The sequence below is a fragment of the Corvus hawaiiensis genome, chromosome 6, assembly GCF_020740725.1.
Source record: "Corvus hawaiiensis isolate bCorHaw1 chromosome 6, bCorHaw1.pri.cur, whole genome shotgun sequence".
Lineage (NCBI taxonomy): Eukaryota > Metazoa > Chordata > Aves > Passeriformes > Corvidae > Corvus > Corvus hawaiiensis.
In genome coordinates this window covers 11,154,621-11,181,270 of record NC_063218.1, presented here as the reverse complement: position 1 = coordinate 11,181,270, position 26,650 = coordinate 11,154,621, and the positions used below count along the sequence as shown (strand labels likewise).

At 37.0% G+C, this 26,650-nt stretch overlaps 1 protein-coding gene across 2 annotated transcripts in view; it reads left to right on the top strand.

Annotated features, from left to right (window-relative positions):
- PPP2R5C (protein phosphatase 2 regulatory subunit B'gamma) overlaps positions 1-26,650 on the top strand; it is a 79,129-nt gene that overhangs the window by 13,380 nt on the left and 39,099 nt on the right. Inside the window, exon 3 of one of the 2 annotated variants that reach the window (XM_048306194.1) lies at positions 3,565-3,724. In XM_048306194.1, the coding sequence (XP_048162151.1) occupies positions 3,565-3,724 (160 nt within the window). Of the gene's footprint in view, positions 1-3,564; positions 3,725-15,593; positions 15,893-26,650 lie in introns of those variants that run through there. The other variant, XM_048306195.1, reaches the window with a different exon arrangement.

The following is a 26,650-nucleotide window of genomic DNA, read 5'->3' as shown; positions in this document are numbered from 1 at the left end:
TTCTAAAAGAAAAATCGGCTGTAGCTGTAGATGTGCTTGGTCTACTCATATCTTTCTTTCCCTGGCTGAAAATGTAGTGTTGTGTTCTAATCTATACCTGCCTGTGTAATGCCAGAGGGGGTAAAGATCCAACTTTCCTCAAAAGAGTGATGTTAAGAGAAGGAAGGTACCAGATCCTGCTTGATGCAGGACTCAAGGGATGAAGGGATGCAAGGACTATCTACCTTGAACTGTTGTGACTGGCAAGAAACCTTCTCTCCTCCTCACCTTTCACTCTCTTGAATTAATTTTAAGCTTAGTCAAGAGCACTGAGGAACATAAACTGTATACTTTCAATTGTTAAAATCAGAATTTAAAAGTTGAAATCACACTTTAGATGATTGTCTTAATGTTCATTGAAATATGTAAAGCTCTAGCTTTTCAGAAATAAATGGATCAGAAAACCTGAGGGTTGTGTTTTAATTACGATTTGAAGAAACCCATTCTCAATGTGACATTTTTCAGAGCAGTTTGTGCACTTTTTTAGGTATTTATCAGCACTTCTGGAATTGAATGTGCCTATCTCTATAAATATTTGGGTAGGAGAGAGCCATTTGTCAGAACAAGGGGAAGAATAGGTATTTCTTATTCTAGTCATAGGAAGAGAACCGATAAAAAGGTATCTGTAGTTTGACTGTTCTGGTGTCACGTACATCGAACTGGTCACTGATGTAGCAGAATGTCCATCACTTACTCTTGGGAGCTGTGGTGTCTGTGGTAGTTTGGTTTGTTCCTGGGAGGAAAAAACTGAGCTTGGCTCTTCGATATGAGCTAACAAGCACGGTACTTTCATAGAAAGTGTGTTACCTTGAAATCTTTAGCAGATGGATACACAGAATTGTTAGTCTGAATTTGTTTGCCTTTTTTAAAGAGATGTAGTTAAAATTGCTGAGCTTTTTGACTTAAGTTAACTCACTTTCTCCAGGTGCCCTTCTGTCCAATGTTGTCTGCAAGCTCTGGAGGCCAGCTCTTTTGTGGTAGCACCACAGTGCCACTTGCAGAGGTCATTGGGCACAGCTGTGTGACACTGAAATAATGTTTTAGAACTTACTCTGTCAGCTTTCTGGTATGTGCTGGCTGACTGGATCATGACTGAAAAGCAGGGGTGATCGTGCTTGATGGTAGGAAGGAGGAGAAAATCTGTTGGATAAATGGTCCAGTGATTCAGAGCTAGAATTACTCTGGAGTCATCACTTCTAGATGGGAAGTTGCCATAACAACAAAAAATGCTTTCTTTCAACATTTCTGATTAGAAATGTTACCCATCCTCTTAAATAACCACTTTTGGCTATCTTAGAATTTTTCTGCAATTTCAAATACTTGCTTCCCTGAGGTGTGTGCTACCTTAGGGTACTGTAGTCTGTGCATGTGTGCAGACACATGAGATGAAAGCACCTGTTAATTTGAAATGGAGAATTTGTTTGCTAATAGAGGGAACAGGAAAATGGCTTTTCCTATTCCAAGTAATGAAAAAATACAGGTGGCAGTGGAAAGTAGCCAGTTCAGAAAAACACCATTAGGCTGAAGAACAATATTGAAAGTACAGAATCCTGTGCAGTAATAATGTTTATAATGCATCTTAATTAGCATTTATTGCTTAATACACGGTAAGTCATTGCTTCCTAATTCTTAGTGCTGTTTTTCTTTTGGCTTAGTCTATTAATAATTTTGTTCGTAATGCTTTTTAAAATTTCAATTAATGGATAGAAATCACCTTGCAGATCACTTGTATTTCAGCATAAACATTTTTCAGCATTTAGTTTTTGAGATTAAAAAGTGAAATAGTCTGAAAAATGCAATGTAACAGGTATTACTTGCACATAAATGCTTTCAACTTGCTGATGTATTCCATTTTCACTGGAACAAGTTCTAGAGTGTTTTTGGTAACTGAGGCTTCTAATATTCACTGTACTGTCTCTCCTTATTTGTTCTATAAGTTTGTATAAGGGGTTTTGCTTTTATAATATTAAATTTGCAAAATGGTCATCTTAAATGTGTTTAATGAAAACTAAATGTTGCTTTCAGTCATCTTTGGTATATTAAGTACTGTGTGTATAATATAGTACAATTGTTAATCTATTCTTGAAGCATATATTCTTTTCCAGTTACGCTACTAGAGCAAAATTTGAATGAAATTAGTGTCTTGGAGACTCAAAAGGTAGATATTTATGTATGGTAGCATTTCCATGCGCACTGAATGTATACACTACAAGACTATGCAAATTGTTCCCAGCTTTTCTGGGAATACTTTTCAGAACATGAAGAAAATTGGTTTCTCTTGCTTTTAGCAATAGCTCTGTGAAAATGCCACCGATGTTATTTCATGCAGGAATGAAGCAGCTTTCATACCTACTATACTTAACAAAATTCTCGTTAAATCAAGTCAAACTGTCAAAGTACCAGCATTACAACTTGATTTCCATCATGAATCCTATTCCCATCTTACTTTTTTCCCTATTTCTTATCTTGTGGGCACCTTCTGAGAAGAATATGGTCTTTCCTGTAAGGAAAGAGTGCCAAGGTATATTTTGTGTGTGCTTCTAGTTTGCAAATTTGAGAGACTTCTACAGCAAATTAAGGGCCTGCAAAATGAATTATGATATTGCAGCAAGAGGTCCTTGTCAGCTGTTTCTATATTTTTAATGTATCACTCCTAGATGTTTTATCATTCTTGTAATGAATATCATGAAATTATTCATATTTTAAAAGTTAACTATTGCCTCCTTTAAACCTGCTTTTCCTCCTTCAAAAAAAAGGGGAACGAGAAAGGCAGCACCACAAGTTCTGACAGGCTTTTGTTAAGGATGCATTTTATTCAGCTTGAGAGAGAGCACTGTCAAGTGTAGTCAGGGAAAAAACAGCCAACTGGAAACCTATAGTGGGAACCATTTTTCTTGGTTTATGTTATAAACTTCATACAGAGGTACAGTGACAGTCTGATAAGGATTATTACCATAACAGCAACTTGCTTTGAGTAGGCGGTAAACCACTACAAATCTTAAGGTATGTTTTAGAAGCTGTTAAAGCTACTACCCACAGTAAGACTCACTCTTTTAACTTTATATCAAAGCCTGAATGTCCTGGCCAAGCTTAGGACTGGCAGCGAGGCACAGGACAAATAGGCAGTGAAAGGTTCACCTGCTGTAAATAGACAAGTTTCTCTGATCCCTTTGAAGATGAACTTTAATACCTTGGAGACCTGGACTTCTCAGAGGGGGGGAAGGTGAGAGTAGCTGAGGAACTACATTATTTGAAAATTTTTTTTAATTTGTCTGGTAACTTCAAATAAATGGGCTACTGCATGTACCAAGGTGATCCATTCCCATCTGTATGAGGGCTATGGTACAGAAATGAATGCTGAAAAGATGAGCAGAACAATAGGTGGCAATACATTCAGAGGATGATGGATACAATAGTTTAATTAAAAGCATATTCATTTTCAGTTATTTCTGTGACTAAAATGGCTTTTTAGAAGACTTTTCTAAGTTCAGCTCCAATTAACTGCTTTAATTTCTTTTTAAACAGGTGTCAAATAAAAAATCAAATAGCACTCCTCCCCCAGCACAACTATCTAAAATCAAAGTACCAGCACCACAGACAGTAGTGAAGAAGGAAAAGCGTCAGAGTTCTTCAAGGTTTAATGTTAGCAATAACAGGGAGCTTCAAAAACTGCCAGCTTTAAAAGGTACGTCTTTCCTAAGTAAAATTACTCTTATGGGGAAATTTGGGCATGAGACCAAGAAGCATCTCAGCTATCATACTTCTAATAACTGGGCAGCATACATAATATATCGGCTGTGCACACAGGCAGACTGCATATACTTGCACTGGGTGGTTTTTTCTTTTGTTTTATCAGTATTTGAGGACTTCCAGTATGTTGCCTTCTTGGCAGTCACTATAGGCAATGTCTGTGTGACAGCATATTCACTCATCTCGCGTAAAAGCAGAATTTGGGCTCTCTCTGCAAAATATTAGGCATCTGTCCTCAGTGCAGTGTGCTCAAACCATGCTTTGCTTGTACTAAAATTTCTCTTGACATTGTTAGAAGACCTGGTCTGTCACTATTTATGGGTCTGTTTTTCCTGAGCACAGGTCAAGCATAGTGGTGTCTTTTTAGTGCATATGAATTTTTCCTTTGTTGATTTTAAGGCTTTGTTATCTTCTAGATTTATATTTACTCCCATCTGTGACAAAAAGATGATGATAACTGATGCGTCTTCTCTTACTAACCCAGCTTTAATCATCTTTATTTGTTCTGAAGGCTTATTTAGAGGAAACAAAAAAAAAAGCAGTTTTGAAGTGCAGTGTGTACTGCTTTCCAGTGTTCAAGATTGGCAGTGAAAGGCTAATGGATCACTGAAATGTTGAGTACTGGTGGAGGCAATGTGAAATTATTGGGGAAATTATTGGATTCTTTCCTCCAGTCATCGTTTTCTTAACATAATGTATTAGTGTTTCTTTAAAATAAACTCTGCTTCTCAGCCTATCTGAATTACACTGCATTTCACTCAGATCAAATTGGATTGCAAGATTTTTCTCTTCACACAGATACCTTTTTTACAAAAAGAATCTGAAATACTGTCCATTATGTTAGTATAGCAGCCTATATACAAGATGCTGTTTAAAATATTCCAAGACTAAACTACTGCTTACTTAGTTAATTTCAATCTATTTATTACATTTTTAGATAAGAATATTTAGCACCACAGATTATGAATAATATGTTCTGTCTTTTAAACTAACATAGAAGGTTCATGCACAAGCTGTGACATCCAGGGCATGAGTGACATAAGCAAAAGACACTGAATTAAAGTAGTGATTTTTATAAGAAGTTACGCATACAGCCACATTGACTGGCATAACCTTTTGTTCAAAGACTCAGCCACAAAGAAAAACATTTGTTTCTTGGTCCTATTTTAAATACAGTGGTTCTGGTAGTGCCTGGTACTGCAGCTCAGGGATACCAGAACTGAGCATGCAATTACAAGCGACGTGGACAGAGAGCTGGAAATGGGAATAATGAGTGCAAATGGGAGAGGAGAGAATGAATCCATCTTACAGTGGTGAAGTTTAAGATCTGTTTTCACCTTGGCTGTGTTGCAGTTTAAACCAGTAGGCCAATGAAGGGCAGGAGAATGCTTGCTTATACTTGGAAGAGGGAGGAGTAAAAAAAAAAAATCTTAAAAACCGTCTGAGGTATTTTCACAGAACATTCTAGCACTTTTTGACACAGTGTACCTTGATGTGAAGAAATGGTAGGAATATTGTGCACTGTAATTGCCTTGAGTCTCCAATCATTCCCCCCACCCTCAGGTGAAAGGAAGGAAAAGATCTTGAGCTTCTCCCTGGTGGATGCCTGATGCTGTGTGTACGTCCCCAGGCTGTCAAGGGCCAAGCTGTGTTATGGAACACTGGTGCACTTGTTGATCTAGTGAGGGGTAGTAATTGCCACCTTTTATTAGTAAAGGTAGTTATAGCTTTAGTATGAAGATGTACCCAGTCCCATGGTGTCTGCGTAATGGCTGTGCTCACTGCATGTGCTTACTCCTGATGTAATTCCAACCTGTTAGGGTTGCTGAGAATACTGTTGGCCAGTCATGCTGTTCCTCTAAAAGATACAGATACTTGACTTAATGCACATTTAGTGGGTCAAGTGAACCTGGGAAGCTTTCTTTTTGGACATATTTAAGTGTATTGTTTAATGTCTGTGTCTGGACAGGAGTTAAATTGGACTGGTAGGCTGTAATTTAAAGGACTGAAATGATTAAGACAGGTTTGACTTCTATGAAGTGCTGGGAAGAACATAGTATTCCTTCAGGTTAGCTGTGCTTAACCGGCTTTCAAACTCCTGTTACTTATAACAGGTGGCTGTATTTCTATGGCTACAGTACCAGGGGAACCTTTCTTTTGTCTGTAGTAGAGGAGGAGTTGTGTATTTTCTTACAAATGTTGCATTGACTACCGTGTGGTGTGATATACTTTACACGAGACTGTATTTTAAGCACAAAATATAGAATGAGGTTCTTTGTATACGTAAAGATCCATATTAGATATGTGAAAGCTTGTCACTGGTAAGTTCTAAATGACCTGTAGTATTGGTGAGATAACCACCTCTTCTTCTGCGCTGTGGTTCTGGAGATGAGGTCAGCAGATCACTTGAAATAGTGGGAAGGAAAGGAGGAGCTGCCAAGGTGGTTTTTCATCAAGACTTCTTATTTAAGAAATACTTTTATGATCTTCAGGCATGCTGCAAACTTTGTTGCACAAAAGTGCTGATGATAAGCTTCTGGAAATACCAGCATATTTTCCCTGGTGACTGGTATTAGTGTGGTATGATTTGTGTTCATTGGAGCAATTTATGATTAGTGTTATGCACCCTCAGATTATCCAGGAAGTGGAGGAGCAGGATAGCTCAGATAATGCACAAAGAAAAGGAAATAGATTATGAATTAAGAGGCTCTAAGAATAGAGCCGAATGTAGAAAAGAGAAGTCTCTGATGTAATTTGTTTGTGGAACATCAAGATCCGCGTATTAGCAAAGCTGCAAGCTAGTGAAGCTCCCTGCAGCACAGCGCAGTGCAGCCTGATTTAGTTGGGTAGAACAGGTAGCTTGTCTGCCCACAGATAACCCATAAGTATCTCTGGAGAAGTGCCTTCAGAGCAGTGTCAAACATATTGAAAAGATCTTACCTATTTTCACCAAAAAAAGAAAAATTCTGTGCCAACAAATTTGTGCTGTGTTGATTTCTGCTTATGCAGTTCCCCTTGTTAGCTAACATTGGTAGTACAGGTACTTAAGTTACAGAAAATTGATTTTTGCTCTAAGTTGTTTATTGGGAAAAAATTACTTACTGGACTTAAAGATGTGTTTTATTTTATTGGGGTTTGAAAGCTTGCAGGTTAGTGCTTTGGTTGTATCAAATATAAATGGCAAAGGATGCTTCAGCCTTCAGAAACTTACCAGTTTCTACATTTTTGGTTTCCTAAGAAAGCAGTTTGTAATTTAGGATATGTTAAAACTAGTATATTAAATATAAAATATTACAATTCTATAAATTGTGAAAATTGTTTAAAATTTAAAAATTATGTTCTGTATGAAATAAACCACTTAAGTGTTCAGTATTATTATGTAAATATACTTAAAATGTAGCATATCCAAGCTTGTGCATACCTGACCACTGACACACTGAAGGAGTTTGTGTTCTTCGCAGCTACTCACTTCAGCTTTATGCAAGAAGCTTGAATTCATTGTTACACTATGAGTAATTTTTTCATGGTAAATGAGATTTTTAACTGTGCAAACAGGTGAATGTACTTGTATTCAGATGTTATTTTGCAAGAATGTGCTGATTTTAGTAAACAGTAAATATAGTAAACTAAAATAAGAGATAACTTTGTACAAAGTGGTGAGATTTTTAAGGATGTGGTCTGGATCTTTACAATATGTAAGAAAATGCCGCAATGAGAATTTTTAAAAATAGTATTTAGACACCCTAACTAGGATAAGATGTTTTATGCACTGTCAAATACAGTTGTGTCACAAATCTAACTTTAACCTTCAAGTAATACTCATTAAAAAAATGTTCTCTGTCAGTTCTAGAATAACAAATTTGAAAAAAATAAGTCAGTACTACTTAATATTCTGAAATGTTGCAAATTTCCCAATGAACATATGTTACTCATGCATTTGTAAATTTGGGCATGATTCAAAAATACGCTTTTTTGTAGCATTTCTGTATATAGTTTTTAAAAGCTGGGTAAAATCCTTTTATAGCCATATAAAGGCCTCTTGGATGAAGTGTCGTGATTTAGTTTGTGGGTTTGGGATTGGATTTTTTTGCTGGTTTTATTTGGGGTTTTGGGCTTTTTTTCAGATAAAAGTGAACATTGTTTGATATGATCTTAAAGATAGAGATTGGACATCAGCTTTTATTTTCAAATACAGTTCTGAATTTATTTTAAAAGTTACTATTTACCTTTTGGAGTTGGACTTTTGGGCTCAAAAATGTGGATACAATATTCTTATAAAGGTTTTTATCAAGGTAGGGAGAAATGAGCTATATTGACAGCTGTGGACATACGTACTGACTTTTAGTGCTGAGAAGTATAGAATTGGTTTCTTAATATAGAATATCTGCATGTGATAGGATTAAACAGATTCTGATATTTTGTTGTTGAAGATCTTGCCACACATTTTGATCAGTCCTGGTTTTGATCTTCTGGTGATGTCAGTTTCTGCTTTAGCATGGTTTCAACATTAGAGGTACTATTAGTCATATCTATTTGAAAAACCCAAAAACAACCAAAAAAACCCCACCCAATAAAAGTGAGGGGGTGGAAAAGAAATTAACATGACAGGTCATTTTTCTGAGCACATTTCATGCAGAGAGCATGGGTCTTGTTTTATTCAAGTAGAGACTTCAGAACTCTGCCAAATTCTGACTCTGTTCTGTGTAAAAGAACATCAGGGTGGTGTCTCAGCTTGTCTGCCTCTGATACAGGACTCTGATAGGGAGGCGAGCATTATTAAATCTTTCCTAATGTTTTTAAGTTGTAAATGGCTGCCTAGGAGATAGCTCTGTTTTCATTGTCTGTACAGTATTAAAGTCTGATGAATCAAAATTGCAGAAGAGGTGATTCTAGTTTGAGTCTGATAACTAAAAAAACAAATTTACCAAATTTTGATTGGTAAAACTGTTGAAACCATGAGAAAGGAGGAAAAAGTGAGAATTTCTCAAGAGGTCAGAAATGTAAACTTATTGTGTGTTTTTCTCAACTGCAGAGTACAGATAAGTAAGCAAAACTGATAGCAAGTAAATGAGAAAGCAAGTCAAGTTTTGTTCCTGGTACAGCAGAGAAATTCCACCGTGTATGTTGATAATTTCTACAAACTCTTATTGGAATACTTAAGTTTAAACTTAAGCAGTGTCTGTTACCTGTTCGTTTAAAACTAGCATCTATTTTTCTTATACAAAAGAGACTGACTGGACATGTGCAATGTAATTGAATTTATGAGAATCGTGGTGCTAATGGACTGCTTTGAGGTTTGCAGGAGCATTTTTCTTACAAGCTGCTGAAATTTGAGATCTCAGTGTTTAAGATCACTTTCATTGCAGAAACCTACTCCTGCCACTTGTAATTTATGTAGAGAACAAATATGCAGTACTTTGGCCTTTCCAGTGTAATTGCACTTCTTATGTGCATGCATGGCAATTAAGGAATTGTGTCCGGCTGCAAGGTGGTAGCATCTCTGTTTAGCTAAAAGTATGTTATGCAAAGTACGATGATAGATTAAACAAGATAATGCTGCTATAAAATATAATTTACCCTAATACATAATTCATTTAAAAGACAAAACACTGAGACAAAACAAATCTCATGTAAAACATCAATGAATGCAGTTTTGTGAAATAGATCGTTCTCTTCTCCCTTGTATGTGACCTACAGTGGAGTGAGTATGCTAAATGCTGTCCTTCTGGTCCTGTGTTCATGCTTTTATAGGTTTTTTTGACATCCCAGTGTTGTATTTAATTTATTGAAACAAAAAGTCCATCATGGAAAATACTACAGAAGCTTGTTCTTTCCTATATCAGTATGGTTGTGTCAGTGAATGTATATATTGTATTATGTGAAGGAACTGTGGAGGCTCTTTGTCCTGTTACTTTAGCAACTTGTCCTTGAACTTTGATCTTAAAAAGCATTATCAGTATTGCGTAAACAGACTTTCCTGTACCGATTTTTTTCTTTTAAATGTTTAAAATAATTACTAACATGTGTGTGCTAAGCATATACATTTCTTAAACCCAAAACTAGCAATTGTTTGGTGTTCATCCAGGAAAATATGATCTATCAAATGAGTAAATACTTTAATGTTAATGGTTATAAAATAACTAATATTAAACTCTTTAGAAATTATCCAGTCTGTATTGCTATGTAGCATTTTAAAGATTAAGAAACATGATAGCCAGTGAATGAAGAACTACCAAAAAAAAAAAGGCAGTAGAGAAAAATACTTGCTTGAGTGTGTGAATTTTTTTCCTTCAGCTAGTTTTACATTAAATCATAGGCTTGGATTAATGAGCCATTTTTCATTTCAACTGCCCTATCAAACACCTACTCATTAGTCAGCAGCTGAAAGTGTTAGAAGAATGCACTACATCTGTCACTGGCAGCATTTCCTACCAAACTTGTTTCCACTAAAGCTTGGATAGAATCCATGAAAATAGGATTTAAAATGTGGTATTATCTTATTTTCTAGATTCTAACCTGTCTCTGAATTCAGTTTAGATCTCTCTTAAAATGTCTTTTATTATGCCTTCATTTACAAAAGGAACATTTTGTTCCATTGCATAGATCCTCATTATAATCAGATCTATACATTTTTGCTGCTGCACTGAACTTCTTTCTTCTTAAGACCTCAACAGATCAAACATTGAATTTACACACATAAATATCAATCAGTGTTTGTTGGATAACTAGCATGATCTCAAATTTTTACTCTTAAATGTAATTTTTACACTTTGTTTCTTTAAAGTGGTTTGTGTGGCCTGTGTAATAGGGCCACAGACAGCACTGAGTTTGGTGTCATTTTGGTGGATTTTGCATAGGGCTTGATTAAAAGTGTGCCAGTATTTGAAATGAGTTTCTGCAATCTGGCCTAGGAGTTAGGTTTTGGTACCAGATGCTAATTTTAAAATAGATTTCTTTTAAGGTAATGATTTTGTGTTGTACAGCTTTCTGAGCTCAACCAATATCTACTGGTTTTTCTCCCTACCCCCATTTACAAAACTACTTAAGTATACAAGATTGGTTGAAGGAAAACTTGGCACTGTTGAACCTGTGTGCTACAGTGACCATGCAAATATTAGGAAATCCAGATAGAGACAGGAAATCCAGTCAGAAGCAGATGTTTACCAATTTCTCTTTTAACTGAGTTTTGCTGTACTAGAAGGAGTAAATATTATCAATTTTTCAATGAGGAATTGTCTTTTGCCATGCTTCAGTCTTGGGAATTTTTTAAGGAAGCTGCATGGATAGTTCATGTCCCTTTCATTTATCCAGGTAAGGATTTTTTTCTTATCTCTGTGTTTCTCTTGATAGCTAGGTATTAGCATGGTGTTCACAGCCTCTGTTTCCTTGAAGAGTTTCCTCTTGGCTGTCCTTTGGAATTGAGTCAGAACCTAGTAGGAGAAGCCCATATCCTTCCTACTGCTATGGTTTCTCCTCCAGAATGTGTAGTATCCAGTACCTTTCCTTCTCTAAAACAAAGTTACTGTCTTTGAGTAACTCATTGTTCAGGATTGTGATGAGACCCACATTTTCTTTGACATCATTTATGAGAACAGTATGTTTTGTGTAGGCTGTAATTGGAGTGGGGAAAAGTAAACTACATTGCTCCTACCAGAAAAAACAAGTCATGTTTATTCCTGTCCCTTTTTTGGGTGTCTGTCTGGTGGGCCAGGTAATGGAATCAACATGGCTCAAACTCACCCTTTTCTCATTTTAACTCTGCTCAGTTTCCTAACCTGGTTCAGCCATGGAGCTGCACAAACCCGTGTACAGCAGTTTCAGACAGCTGGGCACCTGTGCCTCAGAAGAGAGGGGTTTGCAGCAGTAGCTCCTATAGGTTTAGCTCAGCTTACCTGCCACGGAACACAGTCTAAGTTAGCAGAAAACTAACCTGACAATAAAGTGGCTTTCTGTCGCTTAGGAAACTACACCAACTCAGCTGTGGGTCTCGTGACCACTGAAGCAGATGAGAGCAAAATATTTTCAAATGTAAAGCAGAGAGGAGTGCAGGAAGGGGCCTGAAGCAGTCTGCAACAAGGCTGTCTTAGGTTGATGAAGAATAGCAATTTCAGCAGTTGTGGAATTATGCCTTTAGTAACCTTAGAGCTCAGACTAAATACACTCTCTTCCTCTCTCAATCAAAAAATGAAAACTCATATAGTCTGAGAGGTAACCAACCCAAGTGTCTTCATGTCAATAGAAGTTTGTGCAATTTTAATTATCTTATGTTGTTGATTCTGTCACTATCAGTTAGAATAGTAGGTGGTGTAGAACGGAAATAAAGGCAACCTTTGGGCAGGTGAATTTGCTGCGTGTGTTGGAGGGGGGTGAGAAGCGGGGTGTGTGGTTGTTTTTAAAATCAACAACCCAAATTGAATGTTTGTTTTTGAAAAAGTGGTACATCGCCTCCAAATGTAGAGAGTATTCATCAGCTATAGTGCTGGATCCTAACTAAATGACCTTTAAGGTCACTTCCAACCAAAACCCTTCTATAATTCTAGAAAGCTACACAGTTATATCCTGAGAACTTTATAGGATTTTTCCTTCATTCCCATCATTGGAAAGTTAGAACTGATGAGCAGGGTTCAGAGGAAACCTGTAATAGCTACAGTTTCACTATGCTGTCAATATGGTTTTTTATTCATTTAATTCTAAAAATGGATAGCTGAAGTTAATACTGTTTTTCATTTTCTTGCAACAGAAATGTCTTCATAAATTTGTTAAAGTAAGCTCTTCTTCCTCCCATTATTATTATTCATTAGCTCTGTTCCACTTGCACTAATATTCTTTCCCTTCCATTAAGAAGTCAATTCCTAACTCAATTTTCTTTGCAATTTTTTCCCAAATGAAGTTGCTCAAAATAATTCAACTTAAGTAAATATTTTCCTTCAGTGGCAAATCAAATATTTTAAGACTGAAACAAAGGGAGGGTATACAAACCTCCTGAGTAGAATGTACTCTCAATCTCTCTGTACAATGGTGAGAAGACAGCAGATGTTAAAAAGCAGAAGGTCTTACGAAGATCAAAGTACTTCAGCTCCACTAGTGCCCTGTCAGAATTACACCAGAAGTACACTGAATAATGGCTGTTTTAACCAGTTTCTCAGTGGTTTACTAAGTACTGGACTCACACCTAACAGAGTCCAGCAAAGAGGAAGAAATGAGAACAGGGTATGTGTTTTCTGCAAGAGAAAACTTACTGAATGTGGCCGAGTGTTCTGCCAATAGAACTGCTAGCGCTGTGAATGTCACATTTACTCTCTCTAATGAAGAGCTTTCTAGGGGGCTTGACTCTTAAAGCATTACCTAAAATTTGCTAATGAACCTTCAACTATGAAAGCCATGCGGATGTATAAATTGGGAAATGGCACTGTAACTAAAGTAATGTTCACTTTTTGGTCTGTTGTTAAATTGTGTCCCTGGGGACCAGCAGCCTTCCTGGCCATTTAATCTTTGCAAGGAGTTCCAGAGAGAAAGAAGCAGCAGCTGACCATTAAAGAAAGCAAAGACATGAGTAGAAAGGAGGAGTGATAGAGCAACTGTTCTTAAATGTATGGTTACCAGATAAATTGGAATTTTAAAGCTAATTTTTGATGCTTCATACTGTGGTTTACTACTATAAAATAATCTAATTCTGCTTTAAGATGGGAAAAAACCCCAGAATTTTCTACAAGATCCTGCATGTGAAAATATTTTTTAAAATTACCGAAGTTGTTTAGTTTTTTCCTTCATACATCAAAATCTTGTAGAAAACCTTGTTTGAGGTCAGTCTTGGTTTTATTTTTCAGTCTAGGTTTTTTTAAAGGCATATCTCTGTGGTAGCTTTTTGTTTTATAAGGCTGAAACTCACATTGAACTTGGTGATTTTAAAAGTCTCTTCCAACCTTGATGATTCTGTGATTGTAAGGTATACTCAAGGGATAGATAAAAAACAAAGTTTTTGAGGATACACCTTCCCTGGTTTTGCCTAGATTGTAAAGACAAAGGATTTGAATCTCTGTAGTCTTAAAGAAAAGGTTTAAAAAGTTCATGTGGTTCATTTTGATGTTGTCAAAAGCAGGATCAACTACATTTATGTCACACATTATGTTTGGTGATTTTTCAAACTACTAGAAAGCTTTCAGTCTTTTATTTTGTTTCAGTGTGCTTATTGTGAGAGGATTTCATTTAATTTCTAGCCTATTCTTCCTTGAGGTAGGATGCATTTACTTCTTCTAGTGAATGTAGAATAATTAATTCCTTCCACCTCCATAATTATTCTTTAAAGTACTTGGATATTCTCGGTCAAGTCCCTTCTATTTATAAAACAAACACACCAACAACAAACAATCCACACCACATCAAACAGAGGAGCTTTATTTTTTTTTTTAACCAAGTAATATTTTACAGATTTGTTGTCTTTGGGCTTTCTCATCATGTTTACATCCAGGATGTACTACTTTAAATTTGGCCTTGTCAGCAATCACTAAGTCCAATTGATTCTTATGGATGATACTCTTCTTTTTTATATCCCAGTTAGTCTTTTCCCTTCAGGAATTGAATAATATTCATTACAGCACTAACTCACATTTGACAGTGTATTATTGTAGTGTGATGTAATTTTTCTAACCAGGTACACATATGCCCTATAATTTGTTTTTACTTCAAATTTTCATCAGCAAATTACCTAATGGAAAAGTCTCTTCTGATGTGCACTTTTTTTTTTCCTTTTCTTTTTTCTTTTCTTTTTTTCTTTTTTGAGTAGATATAAGTTAGGACAGTATCATGGATTAAGTAATCTACATACTTATTTGCACTATATGGGACATACAGTATTTGGGGAGAACAACAGATGTGGAGAGTAACGAGTAACTGTGCCAATTTCTCTGAACATCACTCCAAGCAGACAAAATGGTCTTTCAAATAGCTCATTGTAAAAATAAGTGTGCAAGTCTCACATGATGAAAAAAAGGGTGCTCACAGGTATTTTTGTAAATACGTTAAATAATCAAACTAATAAGTTCAGAAATTGTTACACTGTACTTTTTTTATTATACTTCTGAGATTATGCAGCAAAACTCTTTTCGTATGCCTATATATTGCTTCTTAGTCCTTTACTTTTCAGTAATAGTTTAAAAAGTTTTTATAATTACTGATCTTTTTAGAAAGGAAAACCAGTATTTTGCAAAATCCAAATTTAGCAACATTAACCTAAACTGAAGGCCGATCCATTTCTAGATTAAAAGAAGTATTCTGGTCCATTTCTAGATTGAAAGAAATACTCAGCATGAAACATGAGGTTTTCATCTCCTGCTTGTCATATGTATGTATATTTATTCATAATGTACATACTAGCAACCAGTGATAAAGCAGTTCATGGAATGCTTGTGAGGTTTTATATTTCTAAATCACCAATAATAATCCAAGGACCTGTATCTTATTGTGAACTACCTACCTTTTGCTATGGCCCTTGGAAGCTAAAGTTGTAAATGTTGCCCTCGATGCTGTGTTTTTCCACGGTTAAATTGAACATCGGTTTGGTGATCCTGGGAAACCTTACTGAAGGAAAGGCTAAGGAAAGAGGAAAAATAAAAATACATGCGTTCTTTCTAGCAGGTGCTGCTGAATATTATTGAGGGGGCGGGGGTACAACAGCAGCAGTGAGATCATCCTGGTAATAATAAGAAACCCAAACCCAAAAGCAGCAGACCCGTCATCTCCGCAGCCGCTCCGCCCCTGCCGCGGGCGGCGCGGGGCCGGGGCCGGTGCGGGCGCGGGGGGAGCCCCGCACCGGCCGCGCTCATTCGCGGCCTCCTCGGTGTCATTTGAAGTTGCTGCCGTCGGCCAATAGGGCTCCTCCCGCCCGCTGACATCACTCTCCAGCCAGTTCCCTCCAGCTGCAGAACGCTTCAGTTTCTGTCTTTTTTTAAACTAAAATGGAGGCTGGTTTCTTGCCTTAAGGAATACAGTGCCGTGCCTGCTGGAGCCTAGATGTTGACATGTAACAGAGCTGGCAGCAGGATGGTGGTTGACGCAGCCAATTCCAATGGGCCGTTCCAGCCCGTGGCCCTTTTGCATATTAGAGGTGAGTTATTGTGCGTGTGAGAGTGAATCGAGACCCTCTGACGAACGAATAAATGGCTATTGTGGAGCTCGGAGAAGGGGAGCAGGAAGTCCTTTGTAGCTCAGTCCCTCACGGTTTGTTACAGCTGCAATAAAACCAGCGGAGAGCAAAACCCATTTTCTATTAAATGTGTTTGGGGAAGATTTAAGAATTCGTGGAGGCATTGCATACATAGTTAAAAGCAGGTTTTACAGCTTTCTGCCGTAACTCTCCCATCCCCCTTCCAAGCTGTGCTGATGTCAAAGGATGTGAAGTCACTACCCCAGAAAGGTACTGAGGGGGGAGGGAAGAGCCAAGTTATCCCTATACCGTTTCTGTAGAATAAGGTCAAACCTTTAGTGTGCTTCAAAGCCTTCTTTTGTTTGAATTGTTCAGATAGAGCTCCCTTAAAGTGCACTGCAGCTTGTAAAAGAATTGGAAGTGTTGTCGGAGAGGAAGGGGGGGAAGAGATGTGACACTTACTATGAAAATATCCTTTATGTATTTAGAAGGCATTTCCTAGAAGAGATGCGGTTTGGCTTTAACAAGGAAGCTTTTATGTGCCCACTGTGTTGTGCGGTTCTGAATGTTCAGTTTCTTCACATAATACATTCTTTTGGGTTTATAGAATGAGTGCATTGCAAATTACATTTTATATAATTTGAAAATACATGTTGGTATGACACTTCTTTATAATATTGAGTGTGTATCTCTTGTTCTGTGTTTTTTTACTTAGTAAAATTTTGCATTGTGATGATGGTTTTTTGTGTATTTTTTTAGCTGGCTCTTAACCAACCAGTGCCTTTTTTTTTTAATATCTTCCATAGGGTGGTTCTGGTTTAGAACTTTATGAAGGCAGAACATGTATTAGCTGGGATGAGCACACCTTGAACAATGGTATTTGTATGCAAGAAACATAGCTAATACCGTTCTTAATTACCTTTGCATCTCAGCTTTCACTGGCATAGGCTAGATGTTAGTACTGGAAAGATTTTTTTTTTTTTTTTTTTTTTTTTAATTAATACTCCATACATTGAAAAAATTTTGCTTTGAAAGTTTATAAAACCCCAACTGTTCAGAAGTCTGCTCCTTTAAGTAGGAGCATGGGTGTTTAGGTATTTAAAAATTATGAATTCTCTTTACCTTTTAAAAGAGCCATATCCTTCTCTGTCTGAAGTGGCAACGGATGAATTCTAGAAAACTAGTTTTGATCTGTGACTGGGAAGAAATGCAATAAAATTCCTTTGATTTCAAATAAGGGGACTATGCTTGTTGTCAAGGGAATATAAATGGAACTGCCTGACCTGTGGACAAGCCTTTGCTTTTCACTCTGCACAAATCATCTTAATTTTCAGTTAGATGCTGCCTTTTGGAAGAGGAAAAGCACCATCTTTTAAAGGTGCAAGTTAGGAAAACAAACCAAGATTGGAGTCAGAATGATGAAATGTTGCAATGATTGTCCTTAATCCTTTGTCTCAATATGATAACAAGGTTCTTGTCATTGAACTTCCTATCCTGCCTTTGCTCCAATGAAATACATAATAGTGGAAACAATGAATTTTGAGAAACTGTTCTGAAATTTACTTTCCCAAGACCTACATTTTTGGTGCACTGAATAATACAGTAGTAAATAAGAGGTTAAAGGGTTTTGTGGTTTAAGGCTTTTTTTGGGTGGTATAGGTTTTTTCTGTTTCATTGGTTTCAGTTTTTTAATGGCTTATGAGAGTAGACTTTCTTTTAAGCAATTAAAGAATAACTGGGTGATTGTTTGTTTTTCATTTTTCAGGTGGCAGGAAATAAAATGGGTCTCTGGTATTATAGCCCAGAGGAGTTTTTTGACATTGGGAGAGCAAAGCATCTCTTCCATACATACATACATGTGCGCAGAAGTTCCTGTGGGTTTTTTGTGGGTACCTCACGTCACCAGCTGCGCTGGTGCTACCAGTACTGATCCTTCCAAAATGAAGCCTATCAGAACAATACATACAAAATTAATGGCAGTAAAAATTAACTGGTAGTTCTGAAGGCTACTGACGTGTTATTACTGTTTGTCCCAATGCATGCTGCTTTTACAGTTGTCCTTTTGCATCGTCTTTTGTAATATAGGATTAAATTTCTAGTAGAAGTGCTCCTCTTGGTAACTGTAAGAGCTAAAACTTCAAGGTCAAGGAGGGGGGTAGGGCCATAAGCCCCTTGGGTGTTTGTCATAGATACAGTTTGTTGAAATAGAAGAACTATTTCTTAAGCACCAGTTTCATAAAATCTTTAATATTTTGAGATGATGTAGCTACCATATTTGAACTCAGTCCTGGTTCTAAAAAACTATGTGAAACCTTGCATCTTTGAAAATAAAAATTGCAATCTTACTTTCAAAGTAAATTCCAAAGCAATTTCTGTACCTGTAATGTTTGCAGAATGTAATGTTTCAGAATAAAAAGGAAATTTTCAGCTAGCTCTGATATCATGCCAGATCAGAACCTTTCTCCTGTGCATCCTGAACTGTAGGCAGCTTTGTTGTCTGGGTTGCTTACAGCTTTGCTGAAACAACACAATTGGAAAAACAGATGCAGGTGTTTTTTAAAAACTATGTTAAAGTCTTGTGAATAGGAAATAAGAATGTTAGAATTTTACTGATTGCCACTGCTGACGTTGGTATCTGCAACATCACCAAAAGAAGGAATAGTAGGTACTTGTAGGATAGGAGATGTCACGGCCACAAACATCGCATCCTCCAGCAGTTCATTTGGCTGCCGGTGCTCAGTCATCTTGAGTATTGTGCAGCCATGTAATCCTGACTTAGGCTGCTGTGGAAACAGCTGTGAGTCTTGTTGGGGTTCCCCTTTGATTAAGGAGCTGTCTTTAAGCTCAGGCCCATGGCCTTGGTTGTTGCCTCAGCTGGGTTACAGCCATATGGTTGTCCTGTCATATGCCTCACTGATCTGGATCCCGGTGTGTTGGCTACCTAGCTTGGTGTGTCCCTCTTCACTGTGCACTTGACCCTGCTCGGTGTCAGTATAGCTGCTCTCCTTCCTTCTTTCAGGTACTGCAAGACTATGCCCTTTGTCACAACTGTAGACTGTTGGCAATTGTTCCAGAGCAATGTGTAGAAATCAGAAATGGAGAATGTGACTTTTGACCCATTGTTGGAAAATAACAAGCACCAAAAGAGCCTAATCCACACTAAATGCAAGTGGTGTGGCACCATTGATGTATATTGGTTGTTTGTGCTGAAAACACTGGCTCAGTGATTGGCCTGCTGGGGTCGTGAGTCTTTGGTTGCTCCGTCTGCAACAGGCTTTCGTGGGGGTCCAAGTTATGCTACTGCTGCACTGGTCTTTCTAGAGTACAAAGGTAGCTGAATGTTAGCATTGAGTTGATTGCCACTGATTATCATCATAAACTGAAAACTTAGTTGTATTGGAAAGATATAAAGCTTCCAGGAAAATTACACTTTCAGTTCAAGCAGCTGTTACAGCCATGGAATAACCACTGTGGTTTGTGATCTTGGATAAAGACCTGACCTTGTGAAACGAATGTAGCTAAAGGAACTCACCTGCATGGAGAGCTCCTTTAGGATCTTTATACATCGACAGGGCACTAACTATCAAGATGACATTAAGACAGCACAGAGGGTTAATAGGCATTATGCATTTAGCATTTTTACAGCAAGGAGGGAAGCAAAGTTTTCAAGATGCGTCCCTCCTTATGGAGCCCTTCTGGAAGCTGAACCCCTAGGGTGGTGGAAGTGCAATCAAGGCCCTGACAGGAGGAACCACATAAACAAGGTGAGGCTTGGGGAAAGGAAACATTTTGATTTCCATCTCAGCACTTCAAGCAGAGGAAGTAGCTGTAAAAGCAGCATGGACTAGGACAAACAGTGAACATTTGTCACTAGACTTCAGAGTTACCAGTTCATATTTACTGTTGAGTGTTGTCCTGCTCAAAACCATAACTGTAGGACAGAGTGCAGTAACAGGTAGAAAATAATAGTAATTAATTCTGTAGGCAGAATATGAATGTTCAGGGAGGAGCAGACGTTTTTCATTAGGAATACAGTTCAGTGTTGATAAGAAAAATCTCTTAATACTGTTTTATCAGAGCGTAGAAGTAGCCCAGATGCCAATGTTTTCATGAACTCAAGACAAATATTTGAACAAAAGACATATAAAACTGTGTCCTGATCTGCAATGGCAGAATTAGCAGAATGTAAAGGTTACTTTAATGGCTTAGTTGCTGACTGGCTGGAACTGGTAATGTCTGTTCATGCTTTTCAAAAATTATTTTCAAGATGTTTTGCAAGACGTACTGAAAGTTGTGTGGGAAGAAGGGTGAGAACACCCTGATAGTTTGTTAACTCAAACTGATGCTTCCTGTAGGCCATAACATTTCAAATATCTCATTGTCCATCCTTCTCCTCTGCCTTCCAGAGCAGCAAATGTTTTTTGACAGATTTGACTTGTCATTTTTTAAGTTACTTTAGATTTTGTGGGAGATGCTGTGACTCTTTTTTAAAGATGATGTGATGTTAACTTTGTACATTTTTTTCTGTGTTCCTTGTATATATTCATCTTGAGTGAGGGATCACGGAAGGTAGTTCAGATTCCATCTTTACGTAGTGTTCTCCAGGGCAAAAAATGTCAGTGGTAGTGTTGTTGTGATGTAAATATCTGAGTATTTCGGTAGAAATTTGCATGTTCCTCAAAGTGATGAAAGATCATTGCTTTTTCTTAAAGGAAAAAGTCTTTCATTTTAGAAAGAATCCATCGTGTGTTTCTTTGTCTTGAAAAATAATTGACCTGAAGATACTTCTGTCTAACCACACTTGCTAAAAACTGTTGCTAGACTGTTGCTTTTCAGGAATTGTATCTGAGCTAAAACAAGATTAAAAAATTATCCATTTTTAATTAAAGGGGAGCAAAGCCCAAAGCTCACACTTCAGAAGTAGTACAGACCAAACTCAGCATGAAGAACAGTAACCATTTACCTCATGATGTACAAAGGAGGCTGAAAGAACTGGATTTGTTTGGCCTGAAGGAATGAAGGTTAAGGGGAGATTTGATCTTTGACTAACTGGTGGGAGGGTGTAGAGCACAGAGCCAGGCTCTTCTCAGACATCCACACTAAATGAATGAGAAGTAAGCAATATGAGTTTGCAAACACTGGAGATTGCAATTGTACACAAGGTGAAAATATTTTCACCATAACATTGGTTAAAAGCTGGAACAAGATTCCAGAAGGGGCTGTGAAATCTCTGTGCTTGGAGGTAGTTCGACTGGACAATGCTGAGAGCAGCTGGGTTTATGTAGTGGGGGATTAGACTAGCAGAAACGACTGTCCCTTTTGGTGAAGATTATTCTATGGTTCTGTCATTCTTTGGTGCTTGTGGGACCAAAAAATGACTGGCCTTGCTGTGACTTAAAATATCAAAATATCAATTTTTAAGTACTTTTTAAGTTCAAAGAGCAATAATCTTGCTGTAAGCTCTCTCTTTTCCCGTTGTCTTTTCTCTGTAGTTACTAAGGCAGACTTTCATATGTTTGGTGCTAGCATGCCTATTAGTAGTACTTTTACCTCCGTTAATTCTCAGGTTTTGGTGTTAGTGGTGTTTTAAATTATTCTTACCATGTTTTAGCAAACTGTTAAAGATGAATGACTGGAACTGCATGCAGTATTAAAAATACTGGCATGCTAAAAGGATGTTTTGTTCATTTCTAAATCTTCAGTTAGGAGCTCAGCAGCAGTCCATAACTCTTCTGAGTAAGCTAGAATTAATAAATGTATGCAGGCAGCTATTTCACCCACATTTCTTTACATTTATCAGCTTTTGGAAAGATCTAATAGATTGAATTAATTTGCTCAGTATCGTGAGGTTTTTCTCTAGATTTTTTTTAACAAGTTTGAACTGACAGTGAGTACAGCTTTTAACAAACTGTGTGACCTTGCTATTCATCTTCTGTGGTGTTTATGAAAATGTTGAACAGCGTCATTTCTAACACATCCGTACAACATTTGTAGTAATCTTCCTGCATTATAACAACATTCTGTTAAAAATATAAAAGTCCCAGGATAATTGGCACTTACCAACTTTCTAATACTTTCCAAGAATTTGATACATTTCAAGCATAATTTCCTTTACCTATGCTGAGTTTGCCATTTTGGGGGTAGGGCATTAATATTTTATTATACTCTGAAACTGGCCTATGCTGATTGTAAAAGCATACCTAAAAATCTCAACGTTACCTTTCATGATACTGGTTTTTTCCTCTTAGCATATTCTGCAGCAGAAAATGAATCTGGTTTATTCCTTTTGTATTTTCTGTGTAACTGTAATACTCACCTGCACATGCATCTTGCACCTTCCACATAAGTAGGTATTTTTAGGATGATGAACTTACTTGGTCTGGGGATGTATGTTTATTTAAATCTTAATTTTCTTTATTTTTTTAGCTTAGTTAAATTCAGTTAACATTTAAGGTACAGTCGCTCTTTGTTGAGAGAAGTGAGCAAAGTCTTCCTGGGAGGAAAGGTACATAGAGGAGACATCTTCATTTTCTTCAGAGATGCTTCCATAGTAGTGATGAATTGTGTTAATTCTCTTTGAGTGGATTTAAATTTTAAAACGGAAGGCTTGTTTGTACCTGTGTGGAAGTATTTCTATGCAAAAGACCTTCAAAACTTTTTTTAGCCCTGCCAATCCAATAAATGGGATTTCCCATGGTCAGCACACATGTTCTATCCTGCTTTGTGTGTCATAGTTGTTGTCAGGTTTGCGTCTAATAGCTCATATAACTTGGATAAACCTCAATTGAGATTTAAAGGAGATGAAAATGCTTGTTCTTCCCTTTTCTCCCCCATTAGCCAATTATAATTTGGTAACCTGAAGGGATGAGAACAGGTATCAACCTTGTGTTTGGGCTGTTACCTGCCTACCAAGCTACCTGGACTCCATTGGTACATGGCTTGACTCCTGGAGTTAATAGTCATCCATCTTGCCAAAAGTTTCCGATTTCTCATAGAAAATTCTCAGCCACTGCTGCTCCTTAACATTGCTTAATGACTTGTACACTTAATTGTTAGCTTTGAAACCCATCCACTGTTTCTTTCAAAAGTGTTGCCTCGAAAAGGAGAAAGCAAGGCCATCTTCCTCAAGGACAAGCAGCAGTTCTATTCTTAATGAACCTAGGCTTCTTGTATATATGAAATTATGAAAAGTTTTTTATCTGTTAGTATAAGATAATCACCTGAATTATCAAAGGACTGATATTGGTACAAATGGTTCTGTTATTGTATTACTTCTTGTACTGTTTTGCTAGATCTTTTGGAAGGACATTCAGACATTGCCAGACATAGACTGATGGGGTTTTAATGTATCTACCAAAGAAACTCATGGGGGAGTGTTTTTAATACTTGACCAAGAACAGATTTAAAGGAGGTTGCTTAATTATTATTCCTGCTGCCTTTAACATGGTGACATGCTTATTAACTTTTCACCATGCATCACTTTCTATCAGAGTGTATTTTACCTTGCTGCTGCTTTTACTCTTTGTTCTTTGTCGCTCCTTTCTTGACTTCGTTGGGTTGTATAGACCCCTTGCCCATATGAAGAGTGCATGTATAGGTTCTTCTGCTGGAAAAATGAGGATGTTAAGTGTTAACACTACATGTAAAATACCTAAGGGCATGACTGTAAAATGTCTCTAGAGGGGACTTTTTGTTGAGCTAAAAATACCAAGAAATTATAGGAAGGTAGTCAGCTGGAATTTTTACATTACATTTACTGACTCATGGAGTAATGTGCATGCCCTTTCAAGGAAGCAAGAATGTATGCCCTCAAATTTTTATTCATACTTTTGTAATGGTTGCTGTGAAATACATTTTAAGGTTAAAGTTAAGTATCGTCTGTTTCTGTGGAAAACTTCTTTTTCCATTTCTGTTTGAAGCTCCTAATAATTAATTGAGACTTCTGTAAAATCAGCTAATTCATTGAACTGATGCCTTGAAGTGGCTACCTGAAAACAGAGGCTATACAAGATTAAGAGAATAAAAGCAGGTATTTATTTGAAGGGCCTTCAAAGGTACACCTTGGGCAGTCAAAAGCCTCCACCCAAGATGGATGCTGAGTCACGCGTTTTTCACACTTTTGTAAGTTTGGTCCATTTGCATATCAGGGTTAATTCTCCAAACCTAAGGCATCACTGTGTGCTATCAAATACTGTTAGCTGCTGAAACTGCAATGTAAACCACACAGATTAAGTGAGCACCAGCAATATTTAATAGATACGGGATTATTTGCATCATATGCAGACAGGATGTTCATCTGGGGGAGGTGGCTTTTATGCTCTAACCTTCATGCTGAAGGTGGACAGCTCATTATCAGTGAAAGCAGAGTCTCAGCAGCCTCACGAAGCCGGTGCCTGCCCTCTGTGTGCACCATCCTGTCTCAAGTGATAAAACTGAGATAAATGCCATGTTGGGTGCGTGATGTTTTCAAGCCACATCCGCACATCCTCTAATCAATTCCACTTAATGCACATCAAATCATGTGGTACCATTTCTGCTATAACTTGCCAATTAAGCTTTCTTTTATAAAAGTATCGTTAAACTTCAGGGTGCGGTCTGAGTCTGGGTTGTTATCAGTAGTGGAAGTGACAGTTTCTGTCAATTTTCATAATTGCTCTTGTTACTAAGAGTGATATGAATTTTATGAAGTAAATATTTTCTTTGTAAGTTACACAAACAAAAAATTATACATTAATGTAAAATTTAAAAACTAATTTTAAAATTGTTCATTTGTGACTTTTCTAGTTGTTTTTAGAAATCTATTCATTTGAAGCACTTTTTCATTTTAGGGATTTTTATGGATGGTTTTTAGTTTGCATTTTGGATTAAAGCTACCAGCTGTGTGGCTTCACACAGCCTCTAGAACCAAATTCTGTTACTGCTTTTATATTTAAAGTGAATGGATAACAATGTCAGTGGTGTTTCAAAGGTATCCTATGTTCATTCAAGTCATGTTGGAAAGAAAACTTGAACAAAATTATCAAAGCCTGCAAAAAAAATGTGGTGTCTGTTCGTTGGGTGCAGTAAGTTTTTCTTCAAAAAAGTTTTCCAAACAAACTAGTCTTAACACTAGAATCTTTCTTCTGACCTATTCCCAGAATATTTTTGTATCTTTTGCTCTTATTACATCTAATCTTCTGTATAAACTGTCTTAAAATCCAAAAATTGATGCACAGAGTTTTTTTGAGGACTGTCTTAAAGTTAATTGCATGCTATAAAAACCGAGTTGTTCTTGTTCCAGTACAAAATTAAGATTTTATTGGCTTTTGAATTGGAATATAACACATCCTCTCAAAGGCAAAATTTTGAGTGTAGATATTTTACTGCATAACTTTTCTCTCTTCATATTATTGCAAACTCAGTAATCATTAATGTATCTTAAAGAATAAAGCATTCTAAAGTTTGTAGCTAAATGGAAGGAATTAGAACAAGTTGCTTTCATTGCACGTTAAATCTTCTGTTTAAAAGGGAAAATGTAAATAAAATAGAGTATTTGGGGAAATGTGCTGGGAGTGTGATGTCTTAACATGTCCAGGACTTCTGGACATGTAGCAGGGAGTCAGTCTTGGATTCATAGCTAATACAGCCAATCAGTTTGTTTGTGCCCTGTAAATTTACAGATTTCTTGAAGGCTCCAATTTAAATGTATTCCGTACTGCAGTTCATTCTTTCTGCTGTGTGAGAGGGGTGGAAATCTAGTGGAAATTATCAGCAGAATGTCAGCTTTTCTGGCAGCTGAGCAATATTAGGGACACTGCTGCTAATAGGTACATTTTCAGTTCTTCCTGAATTCCTTTGTGAGACTGAAGATTAGTTTGACCAGAGGCTGAAGACATCTGCTGAAGCAAATATGTCTTGTTTTCAGACAAATATGAGGAAAATAATGTTGGATTGTGCAGGAATAATTTTTGGGTTAAATGGGAAATTATTCCACGCTTAATTCTTGACAAGTGCGCAGGTATATAGCATCTTTAACCTTCTTAAATGTTGAAAGCATGTATTTTAGCAGATTTTTACATGGGCATAATTAGCTTTCTACTTTGAGTCAAAACTTACCTTGCTTAGAAAGTAATTTTTATTTCCTAACAGGGAACTACTCATAATTGATCTTAGCATTTGACATGGCCAGCATTGACATCTAAGCAAGTTACTGACGTAGTTCTAAATATATTTCTTTATTTTCTTACCAAATCATTGTTGCTATGCTGCTTGATCATTTCTTTTACCTGTATCACCTCACACAAGGCAGCTAAGTTTCACAGGGTGTGGGACTAAGAGAGGGTTGTTTATGCCAAAAATTGAGGAAAACTATGCACTGAATTGAAAGATAGGGGTTTTTACAGTGGATTTAAAAAAAAAATAACCAAACCAACAAAACCAACAACAACAAAACCCCAAACAATCAAAGAAGAAAACAAGCCAACCAGACAAAAACCCTACCACAGCACCCCCAAAAAAACCAAATGCATACCAAAAAAACCTGTACTAAAGATAAACTTGTAGTCTATTGAAGTCTATTAAGAAATTGATCTCAAGAAAACCACAAAAGCCCTGTTGATTTCTGGTTTAAACACTCTTGCATATCATTACAAAATAATGTGTGACAATTTGGGATGATTTTAAATGTTGGTCAGCCATTCAGGACCTTAGTTTGCATCTCAAGCTCAGTGTGACCTGTGA